This window comes from Schistocerca gregaria, chromosome 10, assembly GCF_023897955.1.
Source record: "Schistocerca gregaria isolate iqSchGreg1 chromosome 10, iqSchGreg1.2, whole genome shotgun sequence".
NCBI classification, from domain to species: domain Eukaryota; kingdom Metazoa; phylum Arthropoda; class Insecta; order Orthoptera; family Acrididae; genus Schistocerca; species Schistocerca gregaria.
In genome coordinates this window covers 190,244,986-190,265,488 of record NC_064929.1, presented here as the reverse complement: position 1 = coordinate 190,265,488, position 20,503 = coordinate 190,244,986, and the positions used below count along the sequence as shown (strand labels likewise).

General features: G+C 41.1%; 1 protein-coding gene across 3 annotated transcripts in view; it reads left to right on the top strand.

Annotated features, from left to right (window-relative positions):
• The window catches only part of LOC126293652 (ectopic P granules protein 5 homolog), a 393,414-nt gene that overhangs the window by 104,220 nt on the left and 268,691 nt on the right, over positions 1–20,503 (top strand). For all 3 annotated transcript variants that reach the window (XM_049986936.1, XM_049986934.1, XM_049986935.1), the window contains exon 11: positions 11,401–11,573. In XM_049986936.1, coding sequence (XP_049842893.1) covers positions 11,401–11,573 — 173 coding nt within the window. The remainder of the gene's footprint in view (positions 1–11,400; positions 11,574–20,503) is intronic.

Below are 20,503 nucleotides of genomic sequence, written 5' to 3'. Positions count from 1 at the left end.
GTGCTAGGGTTTCCAGTTTGGCTGTCGCCTTCAACATCGCCTGGACACTCTTCGATATATTTATACCACTTCTAAACTGTTGACTTACTCATAGTTCATTCGCCAAAGGGCACAGTCAACATTTGAAATGCAGTGCTGCACTTTGTCCTATTTTTAAAGCAAAATTTAACGCATATTCTTTGAGCCACCTTTTTCATAAATAAAAATTCGCCGAGCACTCGACAACGTATATAACCTTTTCATCTGTCAATAATAAACTAAGTATTCAAAACAGCTGAAAATATAACACACACCAGGAATATCCATACCAACAAGACAAAATTTTTTTTGGTAAATTGTTTGTATAAAGCTCGAGAAATTAAAAAATTCCCGATGCCTTTTGATCACAGCTTGTAAATTTGGCTTTAGGAAAAGAAAAGAAATCAAGGAGCAGTTCTGAGGATATGCTTGATAATGGAGGTCATCATCATTCATCATTATCATTTAAGACTGATTATGCCTTTCAGCATTCAGTCTGGAGCATAGCCCCCTTATAAAATTCCTCCACAATCCCCTATTCAGTGCTAACATTGGTGCCTCTTCTGATGTTAAACCTATTACTTCAAAATCATTCTTAACTGAAACCAGGTACCTTCTCCTTGGTCTGCCCCGACTCCTCCTACCCTCTACTGCTGAACCCATGAGTCTCTTGGGTAACCTTGCTTCTCCCATGCGTGTAACATGACCCCATCATCTAAGCCTGTTCGTCCTGACTGCTACATCTATAGAGTTCATTCCCAGTTTTTCTTTGATTTCCTCATTGTGGACACCCTCCTGCCTGCCATTGATCCCATCAACTAGTACCTGCAATCATCCTAGCTACTTTCATATCCGTAATCTCAACCTTGTTGATAAGGTAACCTGAATCCACCCAGCTTTCACTCCCATACAACAAAGTTGGTCGAGAGATTGAACAGTGCACAGATAACTTAGTCTTGGTACTGACTTCATTCTTGCAGAAGAGAGTAGATCGTAGCTGAGTGCTCACTGCATTAGCTTTGCTACACCTCGCTTCCAGTTTTTCACTATGTTGCCATCCTGTGAGAATATGCATCCTAAGTGCTTGAAACCACCCACCTGTTCTAACTTTGTTCCTCCTATTTGGCACTCAATCCTGGTAGGGCATATTCTGAGGTATCAAGGGATCACCAATTTAATACTGGAGGGCAGTGTGGGTGGTAAAAATCGTAGAGGGAGACCAAGAGATGAATACACTGGATTCAGAAGGATGTACGTTGCAGTAGGTACTGGGAGATGAAGAAACTTCCACAGGATAGAGTAACATGGGGAACTGCATGAAACCAGTATCCGGACTGAAGACCACAACAACAACAATAGTAGAGTTCCACCGACAACGCGCTGCTCCTTTTGTGCAAGGTCAATAAGTGCACTGTGACTGGTCAGATGTGTGAGACTATGAATCATGATGACTGATCACAGCACCTGCTGGCCATAGTTGGAACTGGACGGTGGGGCGGTGATGCATGGGAGTCATGCATCCCATACAATGGACATCAATGCTACCAAGTTTTGTACTTGTACGATAATTAGTTTCCGTGTTATAATAACAATATAAATAGGGAAAGTTTAATTATAACCACCCGTTATGTGGGGCGCCTCAGCTAACGATCGCCTCAATCCTGCAAGTCTGATTCATCAGTAATTACCTGTTGCGGAGAAACCAGTGACACCCGGGCATTTATTTGTAGCTGTACCTGAGACTAAGTACACGTGTGATTTATTTCTCACTTAAAAAGCGTTTCTGTAGAGAACCTTTGAAACATAATGATCGGGGACATGAACAAAGAGCTTGTTTGCTTCACAAACACGATAGAGAGCAATATCCACGTGGTCGTGCTAAATGCAACTGACACTTAGGTTGACTCATGCAACACGCAGTGTGTGATCTTGTGCTCTGTTTATGGTCATGACGCAATGTAAGCTCACTGGGAACTGTGCACGTGTAAAGTGAACTGGCAAACTCTTAGGAACAAGTGAGATTCGCGATATACACTACTGGCCATTAAAATTGCTACACCAAGAAGAAATGCAGATGATAAATGGGTATTCATTGGACAAATATATTATACTAGAACTGACATGTGATTATATATTTCACGCAATTTGGGTGCATAGATCCTGAGAAATCACTACCCAGAACAACCACCTCTGCCTGTAATAACGGCTTTGATATGACTGGATATTGAGCCAAACAGATCTTGGATGGCGTGTACAGGTACTGCTGCCCATGCAGCTTCAACACGATACCACAGTTCATCAGCAGTACTGACTGGCATATTGTGACGAGTCAGTTGCTCGGCCACCATTGACCAGACGTTTTCAGCTGGTGAGAGTGCTGGAGAATGTGCTGGCCAGGGCAACAGTGGAACATTTTCTGTATCCAGTAAAGCCCGTAAAGGACCTGCTACATGCGATCGTGCATTATCCTGCTGAAATGTAGGGTTTCGCAGGGATAGATTGAAAGTTAGAGCCGCGGGTCGTAACACAACTGAAATGTAATGTCCACTGTTCAAAGTGCCGTCAATGTGAAGAAGAGGTGACCGAGACGTGTAACCAATGGCACCCCATACCATCACGCCAGGTGATATGCCAGTACAGCGATGACTAATACACGCTTCCAATGTGCGTTCACTGCGATGTCGCGAAACACAGATGCGACCATCATGATACTGTAAACAGAACCTGGATTCATCCGAAAAAATGACGTTTTGCCATTTGTGCACCCAGGTTCGTCATTGAATACACCATCGCAGGCGCTCCAGTCTTTGATGCAGCGTCAAGGGTAACTGCAGCCACGGTCTCCGAGCTGATAGTCCGTGCTGCTGCATATGTCGTCGAACTGTTCGTGAAGATGGTTGTTATCTTGCAAACGTCCCCATCTCTTGGCTCAGGGATCGAGACGTGGCTGCACAATCCGTTACAGCCATGCTGATAAGATGCCTGTAATCTCGACTGCTAGTGATACGAGGCCGTTGGGATCCAGCACGGCATTCCGTATTACCCTTCTGAACCCAACGCGTCCATATTCTGCTAACAGTCATTGGATCTCGACCAACACGAGCAGCAGTGTCGCGATACGATGAACCGCAATCGCGACAGGCTACAGTCCGACCTATATCAAAGTCGGAAACGTGATGGTACTCATTTCTCCTCCTTACATGAGGCATCACACCAGGCAACGCCGGTCAACCGCTGTTTGTGTATCAGAAATCGGTTGGAAACTTTCCTCATGTCAGCACGTTGGAAGTGTCGCCACCGGGGCCAACCTTGTGTGAATCCTCTGAAAAGCTAATCATTTGCATATCACAGCATCTTATTCCTGTCGGTTGTATTTTGCGTCTGTAGCACATCATCTTCGTGGTGTAGCAATTGTAATGGCCAGTTGTACAAAAACTCGCTCGCAGCAGTCCCCTTCAGAATATCCGCTTCTATGATGTTATGTTGGACAGATGTACGTTTACGCCTCTGAGTGCGACGGGTTCTCAGGAGTGAGATAATGGGTGATGCTTTAGATCAGAGTTACACTGTTCCTCGCTTCTGGAAGAATCTTCAAAAGAGCGAGTTAAGGCCTGATGTTCTCGAGGCACATCAAGTGTCACCTCACCATCTTCAATGCATGCTTGAGACAGCATAGTGTGCAGACCTTTAGCTGTTCTAATGTTTTAAAGCAGAGAAGACCATTTTCTACACATTCCTATTTGCAAACAAAATGAAATAAAAGTGTAATGTGTAAGCACGCAAATCACAAAGCAAATGACAAATTTGCTTTTCCTAGCAAAGAATATTTTCCTGAGGGCATGCAGCTTTAATGTAGTCGAATTAAACCAGATGATGCTGAGAGAATTAGACTAGGAAATGAGACACTTAAAGTAGTAAAGAAGTTTTGTTATTTGGGGAGCAAAATAACTGATGATGGTCGAAGTAGAGAGGATATAAAATGTAGACTGGCAATGGCAAGGAAATTGTTTCTGAAGAACAGAAATTTGTTAACATCGAGTATAGATTTAAGTGTCAGGAAGTCATTTCTCAAAATATTTGTATGGAGTGTACCCATGTATGGAAGTGAAACATGGACAATAACTAGTTTGGACAAGAAGAGAATAGAAGCTTTCGAAATGTGGTGCTACAGAAGAATGCTGAAGATTAGATGGGTAGATCACATAACTAATGAGGAAGTATTGAATAGGATTGGGGAGAAGAGAAGTTTGTGGCACAACTTGACCAGAAGAAGGGATCGGTTGGTAGGACATGTTCTGAGGCATCAAGGGATCACCAATTTAGTGTTAGAGGGCAGCGTGGAGGGTAAAAATCGTAGAGGGAGACCAAGAGATGACTACACTAAGCAGATTCAGAAGGATGTAGGTTGCAGTAGATACTGGGAGATGAAGAAGCTTGCACAGTATAGAGTAGCATGGAGAGCTGCATCAAATCAGTCTCAGGACTGAAGACCACCACCACCACCACCACAACAACAACAACAACAACTGGCACAGAAATCCAGGAGTTGTTTCCCATTCCTGTTGGCCTCCACATTCTCTCCAAATTTACTCATAACTTTTTCATACCCTTCTGTTCGATTTCCAATCCTGGCGTTAAAATCATCCATGAGCAGAACACTGTCCTTGTCCTTCACTCTGACAACTACATCACTGAGTGCCTCATAAAAACTATCCATCTTATCTTGATCTGTCCCTTCACAATGCGAATATACAGACACAATCCTAATTTTCTTGCTAGACACTGTCAAATCTATCCACATCAGTCGTTCATTTACATACCTTATTGCAACTATGCTGGGTTCCATTTCTTTCCTGATGTACAGCCCTACACCCCATTGTGCTATTCCTGCTTTGACTCCTGACAGTAGACCTTGTATTCTCCCACTTCCTCTTCTTTCTCATCCCTTACCCGAATGTCACTTACAGCTAAAACGTCCAGCCCCATCTTACTTGCAGTCTCTGCCAGCTCTACCTTCTTCCCAGAGTAGCCGCCATTGATATTAATAGCTCTCCATCTCATTACCATTTGTTTGCCAAGTCGTATCTTAGGAGTCCCTGGTTTATCAGTTAGAGGTGGGACTCCGTCACCTCCAAAGGTCCGAGGCATTTTGCTCTGAGTGTTGCCAGCATCATATTTAAAGTACCAGGGAAGCAGGTTGCTAGCCTTACTTGCCCTGAGTCCCATTGGGTATTACCCCTAACGGTTGAGGGACTAACAGGTGGATCTGGTAGTCTTTGCCGTATGAGCACAAAGGTGACCACGACTCAGAATATGTCCGAGATGCCCTGCCTTATTCCAAAGTAACTGGTACCCCGACTGTCGGGACCACTTACTTGGCCACTCATACGTTGCCTGTGGTTCATGAACTAGGACATGACTACAGGAACCCACACCATGAACTACGATAATGGAGGTAAGACAACAAAAATCAAGACATTGTCCTAGAAATTGTTGATCTAGAAAAAGGTGCAAGATATTTGAAATTTCCAGAAAAAGAGGTATAAGGAGCAAGATGGATAATATATGAGATGTGACAATTAAATAATAAGACAGCACATCTCCTGTCACACAGCCATATGAGGAGTGGTTGGTGTTGAAGTGCAATTGACCTTGGACCTTCAAGAGTAGCTACCATTTGTTTCGTTTTTTTGCCTACTTTAATTTGCTTTTGAGCTGGGGTTGTAGAGGATATTGCTCAGTTGTAGTGCTGTGAGCACGATGAACTTAAAAATTGGACAGTGCACGAATTACTCGTGAAGGGGAATGTTTTAATATGTTAAAGGTGGTGTTTGAAGATAATGCTTTGTCACAAGTGTGGGTTCTTGCGTGGTGCAAACAGTTTTCAGAAAGTCAGGAAGTGGTTGAAAGTAATGAACATCCTGGTTTATCTGTGAGTTCATGAATTGGAGCAAACATCCATAAAATAATTTTATATTCCTGTGCTGGAAAATCCCCCGTACTCACCAGAACTGGCAGCCTGTGGCAATTATCTGTTCCCAAAAGTGAAAAGTGCATTGAAAGGAACAAATTTCCAGCCTAGGAAGAGGTAAAAGCAATAACTACTGAGTTGTTGAAGGGGAATGCAATGGATGACTTACAGCTTTGAACAATGGAAACATGGGTCCAACGGTGTATAGATCTTGGAAGGGTGAATGTTAAAGCAAATAAATGTTAGTTGTAACTTTGTTTGCAATAAATCACATTTCTGACACCAGTCTCATTATTTACTTGGCACATCTTGTATAATATGTACAAGAACCAACAAGGAACAATAAGAATGTAAGACCAAAAACAAATTGCTCAGATTAAAATGGGTGTAAGACAGGGATGCAGTCTATTATCCCTCCCTCCGCCCCCCCCCCCCCCCCTCTACCTTCGCCTACTGTTCAATCTGTATGTAGAAGAAGCAATGGCAGAAATAAAAGAAAGGTTTAGGAGAGTGATTGAAACTCAGGGTGAAGAATATCATTGATAAGATTCACTGATGACATTGGTATCCTCAGTGAAAAGGAGGAATAATTTTAAGTGAGGCTGAAGGGAATGAACAGGCAGATGATCACAGAATATGAAGTGACAGAAATGAGATTAGCGATGAACTTAACATTGGAATTGGGTGCACATAATAGACTCACACAGGCGAAAAGGGTGGGCATTCCCTGCTAAAAGGAGTGTTCTAGTATCAGAAATGGACTTTAATTTGAGAAAGAAATTACTAAGAATGTAAGTGTAGCTTAGCATAGTATGAGAATGAATCATGGAGTGTGGAAGAAGTGGAAAAGAAGAGATTGGAAACATTTGTTGTCTTAGAGAAGGATGCTGAAAAGTAAGTGGACTAGTATGATATGAAATAAGTAGGTCCTCAACAGAAACAGCTGGGACAGGAATATGTGGGAAACATTAACAAGTAGAGTGGCCTTGTTGATAGGATGTGTGTTAAGACATGAAGGAATAACTCCAGTGATACTTTAGGGATCTGTAGCGACTAAAAACTGTAAGAGAAGAGAGAAGTTGGAATATGTCCTACAAATAATTGAGTATGTTGGGCGTAAATTCTCCACAATGTTTAAGTGGTTGGCCTAGGAGAAAAGACCAATGGCTAAAAAAGTGTTGTCTTGTGTTTTTGAGTGCATATTGTTGAATGGAAAGTTATTCGATATTGCTTTTTACGCATGAATGAGGATCACGCAACTTTTCTGAGCTCTGCCATTCCGATTTGTGTGCCACCATTAATAAGAAGGGATTTGCCAAACACCTACTAAATGTTCTAACCAAAAAAAAAAGAAAGAAGGAAAGAAAAAACACGCACGCATTTATTTCCATGTAAATGAGACTTGGACACTGGCCATCAGTCTTCCAATTGGTTTGACGGGGCCTGTCTTGAATTCCTCTCCTATGCCAAACTCTTCATGTCAGAGTAGTGATTGCACCAAACATCCTCCATTATGTGTTGGTCGTATTCCAAACTCTGTCTTTCCCTGCAGTTTTTCTCCTGTACAGCTCCCTCTAGTAGCATGGAAGTTATTCGCTGATGTCTTAACATTTGTTCTACCATCCTGTCCCTTATTCTCGCCAGTGTTTTCCATACATTACTTTCCGTACTGATTCTGTTGGAGAACCTCGTCATTCCTCATGTTATCAGTCTGCCTAATTTTCAACATTCTTCTGTAGCACATCTCAGACATTTCAGTTCTCTTCTGTTCTGATTTTCTCACTGTCTGTGATTCACTACCATAAAATGCAGGGCTCCACACACAAATTCTGAGAAATTTCCTCCTCAAATCAAAGCCATTTACTATAATGATGGAAGCTGGAGAAATGAATTACAGTTTGTGCCACAGCTGGGACTTGAACCCAGGTCTCCTTGCTTAGTAGGCTGGAATGCTAACCATTACACTGCAGCAGCACTGTGGCTAACATTACTGCATGGATTACCCAAATCTAATGCCCTTCCCAAATTTATCAGTGACCTTGTTTCTGCCTGTCATTTCTTTCATCTTTCTTTAATTTACTCTCAATTCATTTCTGTGCTCAATAGACTGTTCATTCCATGTAACAGGCCATGTAATTCTTCCTCATGTCCACTTAGGATACAGAGTGTTTTTTAGTGACTAATTACTACTGTGACCTCTCACTTACATGCCTGTGAACAGTACACAATAACAATCACTTATATACACAACCGGCCATTAAAATTGCTGCACCAAGAAGAAATGCAGATGATAAACAGGTATTAATTGGACAAATATATTATACTAGAACTGACATGTGATTAGATTTTCACGCAGTTTGGGTGCATAGATCCTGTGAAGTCAGTATCCAGAACAACCACCTCTGGCCGTAATAATGGCTTGATATGACTGGGCATTGGGTCAAACAGAGCTTGGATGGCGTGAACAGGTACAGCTGCTCATGCAGCTTCAACACGATACCACAGTTCATCAACAGTAGTAACTGGCGTATTGTGACGAGTCAGTTGCTCGGCCGCCATTGACCAGACGTTTTCAGTTGGTGAGAGATCTGGAGAATGTGCTGGCCACGGCAGCAATCGACCATTTTCTGTATCCACAAAGGCCCGTACAGGACCTACAACATGCGGTCGTGCATTATCCTGCTGAAATGTAGGGTTTCGCAGGGATCGAATGAAGGGTAGAGCCACGGGTCGTAACATATCTGAAATGTTATGTCCACTGTTCAAAGTGCCGTCAATGTCAACAAGAGGTGACCTGACGATGACCATGGAGGTAGTGGTCGAAAGCTTGGAGTTTTATTCTGAATTGACGCGGCTTGTATACTGAGAGATTTTTATTCAAGAAATACGTCGCATAAGACCTCGTAGCCATAAGAGGTGACCGAGACGTGTAACCAATGGCACTCCATACCATCACGAGGAGTGATATGCCGGTATGGCTTTGATGCATACACACTTCCAATATGCGTTCACCGCGATGTTGCCAAACATCATGATGCTGTAAAATAACCTGGATTCATCCGAAAAAATGACCTTTTGTCATTCGTGCATCCAGGTTTGTCGTTGAGTACACCATTGCAGACGCTCCTGTCTGTGATGCAGCATCGGGGGTAACCGCAACCATGGTCTCCCAGCTGATAGTCCTTGCTGCTGCAAACATCATTGAACTATTCGTGCAGATGGTTGTTGTCTTGCAAACGTCCCCATCTGTTGACTCAGGGATCGAAACATGGCTGCACGATCTGTTATAGCCATGAGGGTAAGATGCCTGTCATCTCGAATGCTAGTGATACGAGGCCCTTGGGAACCAGCAAGGCCTTCCGTATTACCCTCCTGAACCCAACGACTTTATATTCTGCCAACAGTCATTATATCTCGACTGACGTCGCAATATGATAAACCACAATCGCAATAGGCTACAATCCGACCTTTATCAAAGTCGGAAACGTGATGGTACGCATTTCTCCTCCTTACACGAGGCCTCATGGCAATGTTTCACCAGGCAACGCTGGTCAACTGCTGTTTGTGTATGAGAAATCTGTTGGAAACTTTCCTCATGTCAGCATGTTGTAGGTGTCGCCACTGGCACCAACCTTGTGTGAATGCTCTGAAAAGCTAATCATTTCCATAATTCAGCATCTTCTTCCTGTCAGTTAAATTTCGCGTCTATAGCACATCATCTTCATGGTGTAACAATTTTAATGACCAGTAGAGTACATCATATCTGTTTTTTTTTGTTAGAAGTCTTCATGATACCAGAGCTCCCTCATTCCTCCTTGCTCTACAGAGATTACAAATGCTCTCCAGCAGGAGGACTCTGCATGTGTTGAGCAATATTTCCCACGGTATGTGTCCCAATATTTACAAACTTGTTGCAGTCGTGGGCTCTTTTACTCTGAGCTCTATATTTGACGTAAGTGACATGCCCTTCATGTATGGCATCGATCATTACATATAGCTAAGGCATCAGTGAACTCTAATCTTCTTTTATTTTTCATATGTGTCATACATATAGATCAGAGCCACATTCGGCCCACCTATCATTATTTATTCCTGTAAATTTTATTTTTGGTGGAGATTACTAATCATTTAAGTGTGTTAAATACATGGCTTCAAGGCAGGAATGGGTTACTCAACTTTATGCCAATATAGTTTGTCTTCAGTGTAAATTAAATTGTTTCAAGTGCAGCTGAAGTCAGTTTTGTCCCTTTCCCTAATTGCGAGGAAGTGGCAGAAAAGTTGAAAGTGGCAACTGCTTTTCACAAGATAAATCCACTGCTAGACTTATCTGCCTGAATAACCATTCAGGTTAGCACACTGCATTTGGGATTAGAGAGGACGCACCAGCTCCAAATCGAAACACACCCCCCCCCCCCCCCCTCCACCCCCCACCCTCCTGGTGGATTAACAGTAGGGGTTCGTGTGCCAGGCAGCATTGGTGTAGTGCTGAAGTGGTTTCCCACATCCAGCTAGATGAATATCGGGTTGGTACTCAGGTCCTTCCTGTTACATCATTCACAAACATTTTGAATGCATTCTCACACGTTCATATGGCGCATAGTAGACACAAACAGATGAGGTACACAATTTCCATCCTGTGGGGGCAAGAGGACATCTGGCCCTGTACACCACTAACATGACAAATCAAGATTTAATCAGCTGACCCCTTGTAGATTAGAGATAGGACCCAAAGAAAAAGAAGAAGAAAGCTATTGCTAGATTTATTTGGCAATGCTTCTGCAGCTTTGCATGAAAATAGACCACAAGCAGTGCAGCTGTAACTCATCGACAGCAAGAAGATGAGACACTGCAAATTAAATTTGATGAAGACAGATTTGTTGAATTCCTATTGTTGCACTGATAGAAACAATTATGACTTACTGGTAGATAACGTGTTACAATGTGCTGTCTTTTTTGGGTTGATTTACATATGACCAAACTTTTTCCATAATGAACATCAACATGTCAAAAAATAGAAAATGCTTGATGATTTGTAATTTAGAGTGAAATTTGTTCTTGTCGATGAAACAGAACACCAAAGCAATCGTGAAATCAGTGGAGAACCATGTTTCAGATTAAATTTGGTAAACCGTGTTTTATAAAAACACGTTACTGTAATTATATGTGCTAAATAGAATGAATGTTGAAATAGATTATGTGAACTTTGATAATTTTTTTGCTGCCCTGACATAGTCACAGTGAGGGGGTTGTGGATCACGGTACCATCAAGTTCATACATCCCTGATGTCTACATCTTCTTAATCTTGATACAATTAATACATAATTTACTTTTTTTGACAGAATATTCACTGTTTCTTTGGTCACAGCAAGTATTCTGTCTCCTCTTACTTGATCTTTTCCTCACTCACCAGACTGGGAGCGGAGACTTGCCGACCCGCAGGTGCAGTTACAGTTTGAGGAGAAATTGACATCGATGCCAGAAGCAGAGTCCTATTACCTGCTGACGACATTTGCCAACATGGCGGTGGCCCGTGGCAGCAAGGATGCCGACTTCGTTCGGTGTGTCACACTCGACTTGCTCGAGGTACTGTGTGCATTCAGTGAACACTTTGTCGTACTGTATTGTAGCTACATAGAAAGCTGGGCAGTGTTCCTCACCTTTGAGGTAACTTTCTTTTACTGCATGCATTAACATGAGTGCTGATACGTAATGTGACCTGACTTAGTTCACATTTCAGCTCATTTATAGCATGTACAGCTGACAGTGTTACAGACGGTTAATGTAGACATTATGTTTGGTGCACATGCCCACTGATGAAAGTATGCTCTATTGAATTTTTTTTTGTGGTATTTCATCATTCCTTTCGTTTCATGCAGCCAACCATGTATTCCTCTCCTATGCCAACCTCTTGCACGCAACATCCTCTGTTATTTGTTTGATGTATTCCAATCTCTTTCTTCTCTTACAGTTTTACATCTATGTCTACTTCGTAGTCCACAAGTCGCCTAATTGTGTGTGGCAGAGAGTACCTCTGGTACCATTTACTGATCCCTCCTACCGTTTTCCACTTGCAAATGTCGTGTGAGAGGAATAACTGTTAGTAAGCCTCTGAACTGGCTGTAATTTCTTGAATTTTCTCGTCGTAGTCATTATACAAGATTTATGTGCAAGTTGTCTGACTCTCCCCAGAAAGTGTTTCCAGAAATTTGAGTAGCAAACTACCTGTGATGCAAACCACCTCTCTTATAACATCTGCCACACTCTCGCACCGACTAAATGATCCCATGATGATAGGCTCTCCTATTTGTTCGATCTTATCTATGTCTTCTATCAGATCTACTCAGTAAAGATCCTGTATCAATAAACAGTACTCAGCAATCAGTCAAACAGGTGCCATATAAGTCACTTCCTATGAATCTCTGTCTGGCATCTACTTCTCCTACTATTTATTTTTTTGGTCACTCCACGTAAGGTCATTCTGAATAGTTACTCCTAGACATTTGACTGTAGATGCTGTTTGCAAGAGTTCGTCACCAACAGTGTAATTGTACACTAGTGGATTTCTTTTCCTATATATGCAGAATATCGTATATTTATTTATGTTCAGGGTCAATTACCAGAGTGTGCTCCATTCATCAGTCCTCTGCAGGTCATTCTGCAAATCAGTACTATCTTCTAGCATTGCGACTTATTTATAAACAATCGCATCACCTTAGTGAGCATCGACACTTCCTACTAGACTAGACTCATCTTGTCCCTTCTTCTCATCAGCATTTCCCGGTTATTCCTTTGCTCACTGATTGTGCAGAGAACCTCCCATTCCTTACCTTATCAGTCTACCTAACTTTCAAAATACTTCTGTAGCACCATATCTCATATGTTTTGATTGGCATGTTTTCCCTTTCCTCATAGTCCATGATTCACTGCCATACTATGCTGTTCTCCAAATGTGCATTTTCAGAAATTTCTTCCTAAATTTAAGGCCGATGTTTGGTATTAGTAAATGTTTATTGTCTGTGTGAGACTGCTTTTTATGTCCTGCATGTCTCATCATTCAAATTAATGTTTATTTTGCTTCCAAGGTTGCAGGATTCCTTCACTTTGTGGTTCCCAGTTTTGGTGTTAACCTTATCACTATCTCATTTCTGATATGCCTCATTACTTTTGTCTTCAGTTTATTCTCATTCCATAATATGTGCTCAGTAAATAGTACATTTCATTAAATATGTCATCTAATTCCTTCTCACTTCACTGCCAACAGCACTGTTTTCAGCAAATTTTATTGTTGATACTCTTTCATTCTGAATTTTAACTCCTCTCTGGAACCTGCCTTGTATTTCCATCACTGCTTCTTCTAAACTGAAGAGCCAAAGAAACTGGTACACCCGCCTAGTATTGTGTAGTGCCCCCGAGAGCATGCAGAAGTACCGCAAGACGGCATGGCGTGGACTCGACTAATCTCTAAAGTAGTGCTGGAGGGAACTGACACCATGAATCCTGCAGGGCTGTCCATAAATCTGTAAGAGTATGAGGGAGTGAAGATCTCTTCTGAACAGCACGTTGCAAGGCATCCCAGATATGCTCAATAATGTCTGGGGAGTATGGTGGGCAGCAGAAGTGTTTAAACTCGGAAGAGCCTTCCTTGAGCCACTCTGTAGCAATTCTGGATGTGTGGGGTGTCGCATTGTCCAGTTGGAATACGCTAAGCCTCTTCGTATGCACAGTGGACATGAATAGATAGAGGTGATCAGACTGGGTCTTATGTACATGTCACATGTCAGAGTCGTATCTAGATTAGAGTGCTGCAACGCTCATTGTTCGACCGGTCACGGCTCATCCGTTGACAGTGGGACCGAGCCGCTCATGTCCGGCCCCACACGACTCGGCTCGGTCATGTACTCGCCCCATGTCTTTGTCCGGATTCCAGACAAGCGGATAACCGAGCATGAACACACACACACACACACACACACACACACACACACACACACACACACACACACACACACACACACAATGTATTTACTCTGTATCCTCTCTTTTAATACAAAAGTAACGTTTCCAAGAACGGGTACGTGACACAGCTAAATTTATAAAGCACTTCGAAAGTAAAATGGTATTTCATGATATTTCAATACAATCGTGGATAGAAGAAGAGTCTCATTTCCAAACAGAAGACATATTTTTCCTTTCATTAGTAGGAAACATTAAATAAGTGCTGTCCCTGTCATCTAGAAGACAACCATCTTCATAAAGAAAGCATATAAAGAACATTAAACATTTACAGATGTAGCTTGTACTTTTCACTTGTTTGGAAGAGAAACAAAATTTTAGTTATTGTTGAATGGCAGTAAATCACTAACGCGTTCTGGATTTAATTGACTGTGGCGATTTGTTAGTAACATGCCGGCTTTACTGAAGCATCTTCCACTAGGTGCACTTGTTGCTGGGATACATAAAATACGTCTTGCAACTGCAGCCAGGCCTGGCAGATCTGTTTCATGTCTGCTCCACCACTTTAAAATGTCATCATCATCATCATCATCATCATCATCATCATCATCTCCGGGGTGCATTAAAATGTAGAGCTCTACTTCATCTGCTGAGTATGATCTGTTGTTCCTCCATTTCTTGAAACGATCTCTCTCTCTGCGTGGTGATGACTCAGTACTTGAAGGATCTATGATAATAAACAAAAGAGACAAGTAATACAGAACAGATGTGGAAATCATCGAAACGTTCCCGTAAAAGTGAGGTGTTTTACGTTAATGAAATATTATACGAATAATGACATTCTCGTTTCTGTATAATACAGTATCCACTAACTACGCAAAAACTATTTTGTTAATCGATCTGTGGCCTCTTTAAATGGTCTCAGAAAACCCGCTGTTTTTCCTGCAAGCTTATTATCATATCCTTGCAATCTGGAGGCAGAGACCTTTTCCGTCAGAAAGTAGCAACTTCGTTATACTGAGTGTGGGAGGATTCCAGCATAGTGTACAAGCTGTTCCAGCATGTGAAGACCTCTTGTTTCAACGATGATTTCAAAGAGGAGCAGACGTCACTCCTCTTAATGCACTTTACAATCATTTTACAGTATTTTTTGTTCATGCGATGTTCGTGGTATGATTTAAAAAGAAGTTATCTTCATCGAAAGTATGGGTAAGTGCTGTGTTTATGCAATGAGCAGCACAAGGAATCCTCTCGTGATTTTCCAAAGCGTTTACTACATTGGCACCCTGGTCGGAGACAAAAACAAAACTGTGCAACATGTCCTGCGAAATGTTTACTCCCGTCTTCTTAACATCCGGGAATTTTGTTATAAATAAAATATTGTTCACTAGAGACCAATCTGTGTTAATGTAATGTGTTGTAAGCGTCCAATAGTGCACCTGATTATGCGAATCAGTCCACATATCAACTGTCGCAGCATATGTTTTATTAATAACGTCCGCAAAAACAGAAGGCATTATGCTGCTTCATATTTTATCAGCTTGTTCCTTGACATGTCTGCTTATAGTAGACGGATGTGGCATGACATCTGCCACATTAACTTCTCCATAATGCGCACCTAGCTGTATTAATTCTTTGACATGTCTGCTTATAGTAGAGGGATGTGGCATGACATCTGCCATGTTAACTTCTCCATAATGCGCACCTAGATGTATTAATTCTTGGCCTAGTTCTCTGAAACCTTCACCTGAAACAACATTACAAGGTCTCATATCTTTAGCACACATTGCAACACACCTTGCTGTAATACTATTTTTTATTACTGCCGGTATCTTTGTGAGGTTCCTTGCAACTGTGTTTCTTTAAATGAGTGGTTTCCGACTGGAAACACAATAATGTGGAGCAGTTTATGCTTCGATACGTACCCAGTAGACGCACTGATTTCGTCTACAACTAACAGAAATGTACTCCATACTTGGCTTTTTAGACCTTCGCATTTCTTCAATGTCTAAACATTGGTTTCAATCTTACAGACGAATGGAAAATCTGGTAGAAGCCGACCTCAGGGAAGATCAGTTTATATTCCATAGAAATATTGGAACACCTTAGCATTACTGACCCTACGACTTATCTTAGAAAATAGATTAAGGAAAGGCAAACCTACATTTCTAGCTTTTGTAGACTTAGAAAAAGCTTTTGACAATGTTGACTGAATACTCTCTTTCAAATTCTGAAGGTGGCAGGGGTAAAATACAGGGAGGAAAAGGCTATTTACAATTTGTACAGAAATCATATGCCAATTATAAGAGTCTGGGGGCATGAAAGGGAAGCAGAGATTGGGCAGGGAGTGAGACAGGGTTGTAGCCTATCCCCGATGTTATTCAATCTTTATATTGAGCAAGCAGTAAAGGAAACAAAAGAAAAATTTGGAGTAGGTAGTGAAATCTATGGAGAAGAAATAAAAACTCTGAGGTTCACCAATGACATTGTAATTCTGTCAGAGACAGCAAAGGACTTGGAAGAGCAGCAGTGTGTTGAAAGGAAGATAAGATGAACACCAACAAAAGAAAAATGAGGATAATGGAATGTAGTCTTATTAAGTCGGGTGACGCTGAGAGAATTAGATTAGGAGAGTTTCGCTATTTGGGTAGCAAAACAACTGATAATGGTTGAAATAGAGAGGATATAAAATGTAGACTGGCAATGGCAAGGAAAATTTTTTCCGAAGAAGAAAAATTTGCTATCATTGAGTATAGATTTAAGTGTCAGGAAGTCATTTCTGAAGGTATTTGTATGGAGTGTACCCATGTATGGAAGTGAAACATGCACGATAAATAGTTTAGACAAGAAGAGAATAGAAGCTTTTGAAATGTGGTGCTACAGAAGAATGCTGAAGATTAGGTGGTTAGATCACATAACTAATGTGGAGGTATTGAATAGAATTAGGGAGAAGAGAAATTTGTGGCACAACTTGACTAGAACAAAGGGTTGGTTGGTAGGACATGTTCTGAGGCATCAAGGGATAACCAATTAATTATTGGAGGGCAGTGTGGAGGGTAAAAATCGTAAAGGGAGACCAAGAGATGAATGCGCCAAACAGATCCAGAAGGATGTAGGTTGCAGTAGATACTGGGAGATGAAGAAGCTTGCACAAGATAGAGTAGCATGGAGAGCTGCATCAAACCAGTCTCTGGACTGAAGACCACAACAACAACAACTACAACAATATCAGATTCTTGATATTCACGGTACATTTGTGAAATGGTCGTACAGGAAAATCCCCATTTTTTCACTATCTCGGAGATGTCTCCAATCACTCGTGTGCCGACTATAACACCATGTTCAACCTCACTGAAATCTTGATAACCTGCCATTATAGGAGCAGTAACTGATCTAACAATTGCACCAGACACTTGTTGTCTTATATAGGCGTTGCCGACAACAGAACTACATTCTGTCTGTTTACATATCTCTGTATTCGAATACGTTTGCCTATACCTTTCTCTTTTTCGCTTCATCGTATATATAAATTGAACAGGTGGAGGGGAAAGCCTACATCCCTGTCTTATGCCATTTTTAAATGAAGTGCTTCAATCTTGGCCTTTTATTTCGATAGTTCCTTCTTGATTCTTGTACATTTTGTATTTACTAAACTTTCCTTACTGCTTATACCAATATTTTTGGGACTTTCAACATCTTGCACTGTTTTATGTTGACAAACGTTTTTTCTAGGTTATCAAGTTGCATGAACGTGTCTTGATTTTCCTAAGTCTTGCTTTTATTATGAAGCACAATGTTAAAACTGCCTTTCTTTCCTAAAGCCAAACTGATCGTCATCTAACAGATCTTCAATCTTCTTTATCATTCATCTGCACATAATTCTTGGGTGCATGAGCTGTTAAGTTTACCAACTTATCTGCCCTTGCTATCTTTGTGTTTGTGTGGATGACATTTTTCCAAAAATCTGGTGGTATGTCTCCCTGTCATAGTTCTACCTGCCAACTTGAGTGGTTGCTCGGTTACCATTTTGTAAATCCTGAAGGAATATTATCTATGTCCTCTGCCTTATTTGATTGCAAATTCTGATAAACTCTGACTGTAACTCTGGATACCTTTTGTGCTCCAAATTGATTTCCGTTTCTTCTTCTATCATGTGAGCAGACATCCATCTCCCTTGTAGAGACCTTCACTGTACCCTCTACACTTGCCTGCTTTCTCCTCTATGTTAACTGTAGAACCTCTCCTGTACTCTTAATGTTGACACCTTTACTTTTAATTTCACAGGAGATTGTTTCAACATTCTGTAAGCTGAGTCAGATGTTCCAATGACAGTTTCTTTTCTGATTTCATCACATTTTTTTCAGGTTTTCCACCTTAGATTTCTTGCAAGGCCTGTTTACTTCATTCGTAAAAGACTTATATTGCTGCTTCTTATCATACACTGAGCATTTTTGTATTTCCATCTTTCATCAACCAGTTGAAATATTTCCTCTGTTGCCTGAGCTTTATTCCCTGTTACCTCCCTACTACCTATATTCGTCCATCCAACTTTCATTTTTGCCCTCTTTAAACATGTCCGTTCGTCTTCAACTGAACCTACTGTGATATTTAGTGTTGCAATATCTACTGTCTTGGATAACTTCAGATGCAGCCCCTTATTTCTCAGTACATTAGTAATTTACTCATTTTCACATTGATACTTCTAGAGGGTGGAGGGTAAAAATTGTAGAGGGAGACAAAGAGATGAATACACTAAGCAGATTCAGAAAGATGTGGGTTGCAGTAAGTACTGGGAGATGAAGAAGCTTGCACAGGATAGAGTAGCATGGAGAGCTGCATCAAACCAGTCTCAGGACTGAAGACGACAAAATTAACAAACTTCCAGACAATTCTGTTAAACTTCAGCCTACTCTTCATCATTAGTAAATTGTAATCTGAATTTGTTTATGCTCCTGGGTACACAAAGATCAGTGTCTGATTTCAGAATTTATGTCTCACTATGGTGTTATACTGTGTGTCTGGGCCTTTTCCAAGTAGATAACCTCATTTGTGTTTTTTGAGCAGGATATTCACTATTCTTGGCTGAAATTTTTTGCAGAATTCAATTAGTCTTTCTTCCCTCTCATTCCTACTGCGAAGCCTGTGTTCTCCTGTAACTCTTACCTTCTTTTCCTTTCTCTACTATAGCATTTTTATCCCCCATGATTATTAGATTATCCTTTTCCTTTTCATGCTGAGTTCCCCATTTAAACCGCCGAGCAGGCGTGCATATGTATAAAGTGCGCTGAGCACAGATAAAATTGTTTTGTACCATTCCATTGTTGCTTTACAGTTGTGAGCCCACTTCTGTTCCTCCGTTATTGCTTCAGCCAACACAGTGATAATCAACAACAGCTGCCAACATGAGTAACATAAAAAGTAGATATCCTTGGAGTGGTGAAGCAGTTAAAATCGCTCAATAAAAGCAAGACTTCCAGACCAGACTGTATGTGAATTAGGTTCATTTCGGAGTATGCTGTTACAGTACATCAAGAAAGTTCAAAGAAGAACAGCACATTTGGCATTTTCGTGAAATAGGGGAAAGAGTGTCATTGACATGACACAGGATTTCAGGTGGACATCATTAAAACGGAGGCATTTTTCATTGTGGTGAGATCTTCTCACGAAATTTTCCTCTGGATGTGAAAATATTTTGTTGATGGCTATCTATATAGGGAGAAATAATCATCATAATAAAATAAGAGAAATCAGAGCTGGCACACATAGATACAGGTGTTCGTTTTTTATGTGCGCTGTTTGAGATTGAAATAATGGAGAATTATTGTGAAGGTGGTTTGATGAACCCTCTGCCAGGTGCTTAAGTGCAATTTGCAGAGTATCCATGTAGATGTAGGTGTAGATCTAGACGTTGTAATCCAAGTGAGCAACAGTAATATAAAATAAACTGCAAGCCAGGAGAGAAAAAATTTACAACCATTGACCCAGATTGCAAGCTATGAGTACAATTCCCTAATGAGGCAGCTGCCGATGAGTTAATTAGTAATGGAATAAATGTTTGGCAGTGATCTCGTGTAACTATGCTGTTTAATGCTTCAAGTGGGTCATTACTGTGTTGTAATATTTGTACATGGCAACAGAGGGGTACGATGAATGTTTATTTTATTATTGTTTAATTTTTGTTTTATCATTGTTTAATTAAATGAAGATTAAACTGTGAATTTGCTCATACACGTATAGGTGGCTTACAAAACACTCGTTCGACCTGTACTTGTATATTTCTCATCAGTGTGGGATCCGTACCAGGTCGAGTTGACAGAGGAGATAGAGAGGATCCAAAGAAGAGCAGTGCATTTTGTCACAGGGTTATTTGGTAAGCGTGATAGCATTACAGAGATGTTTAGCAAACTCAAGTGGCAGACTCTGCAAGAGAGGCGCTCTGCATTGCAGTGTATCTTGCTGTCGACGTTTTGAGAGGGTGCTATTTTCTGGATGAGATATTGAATATATTGCTTCCCCCTACTTATACCTCCTGATGAGATCACAAATGTAAAATTAGAGAG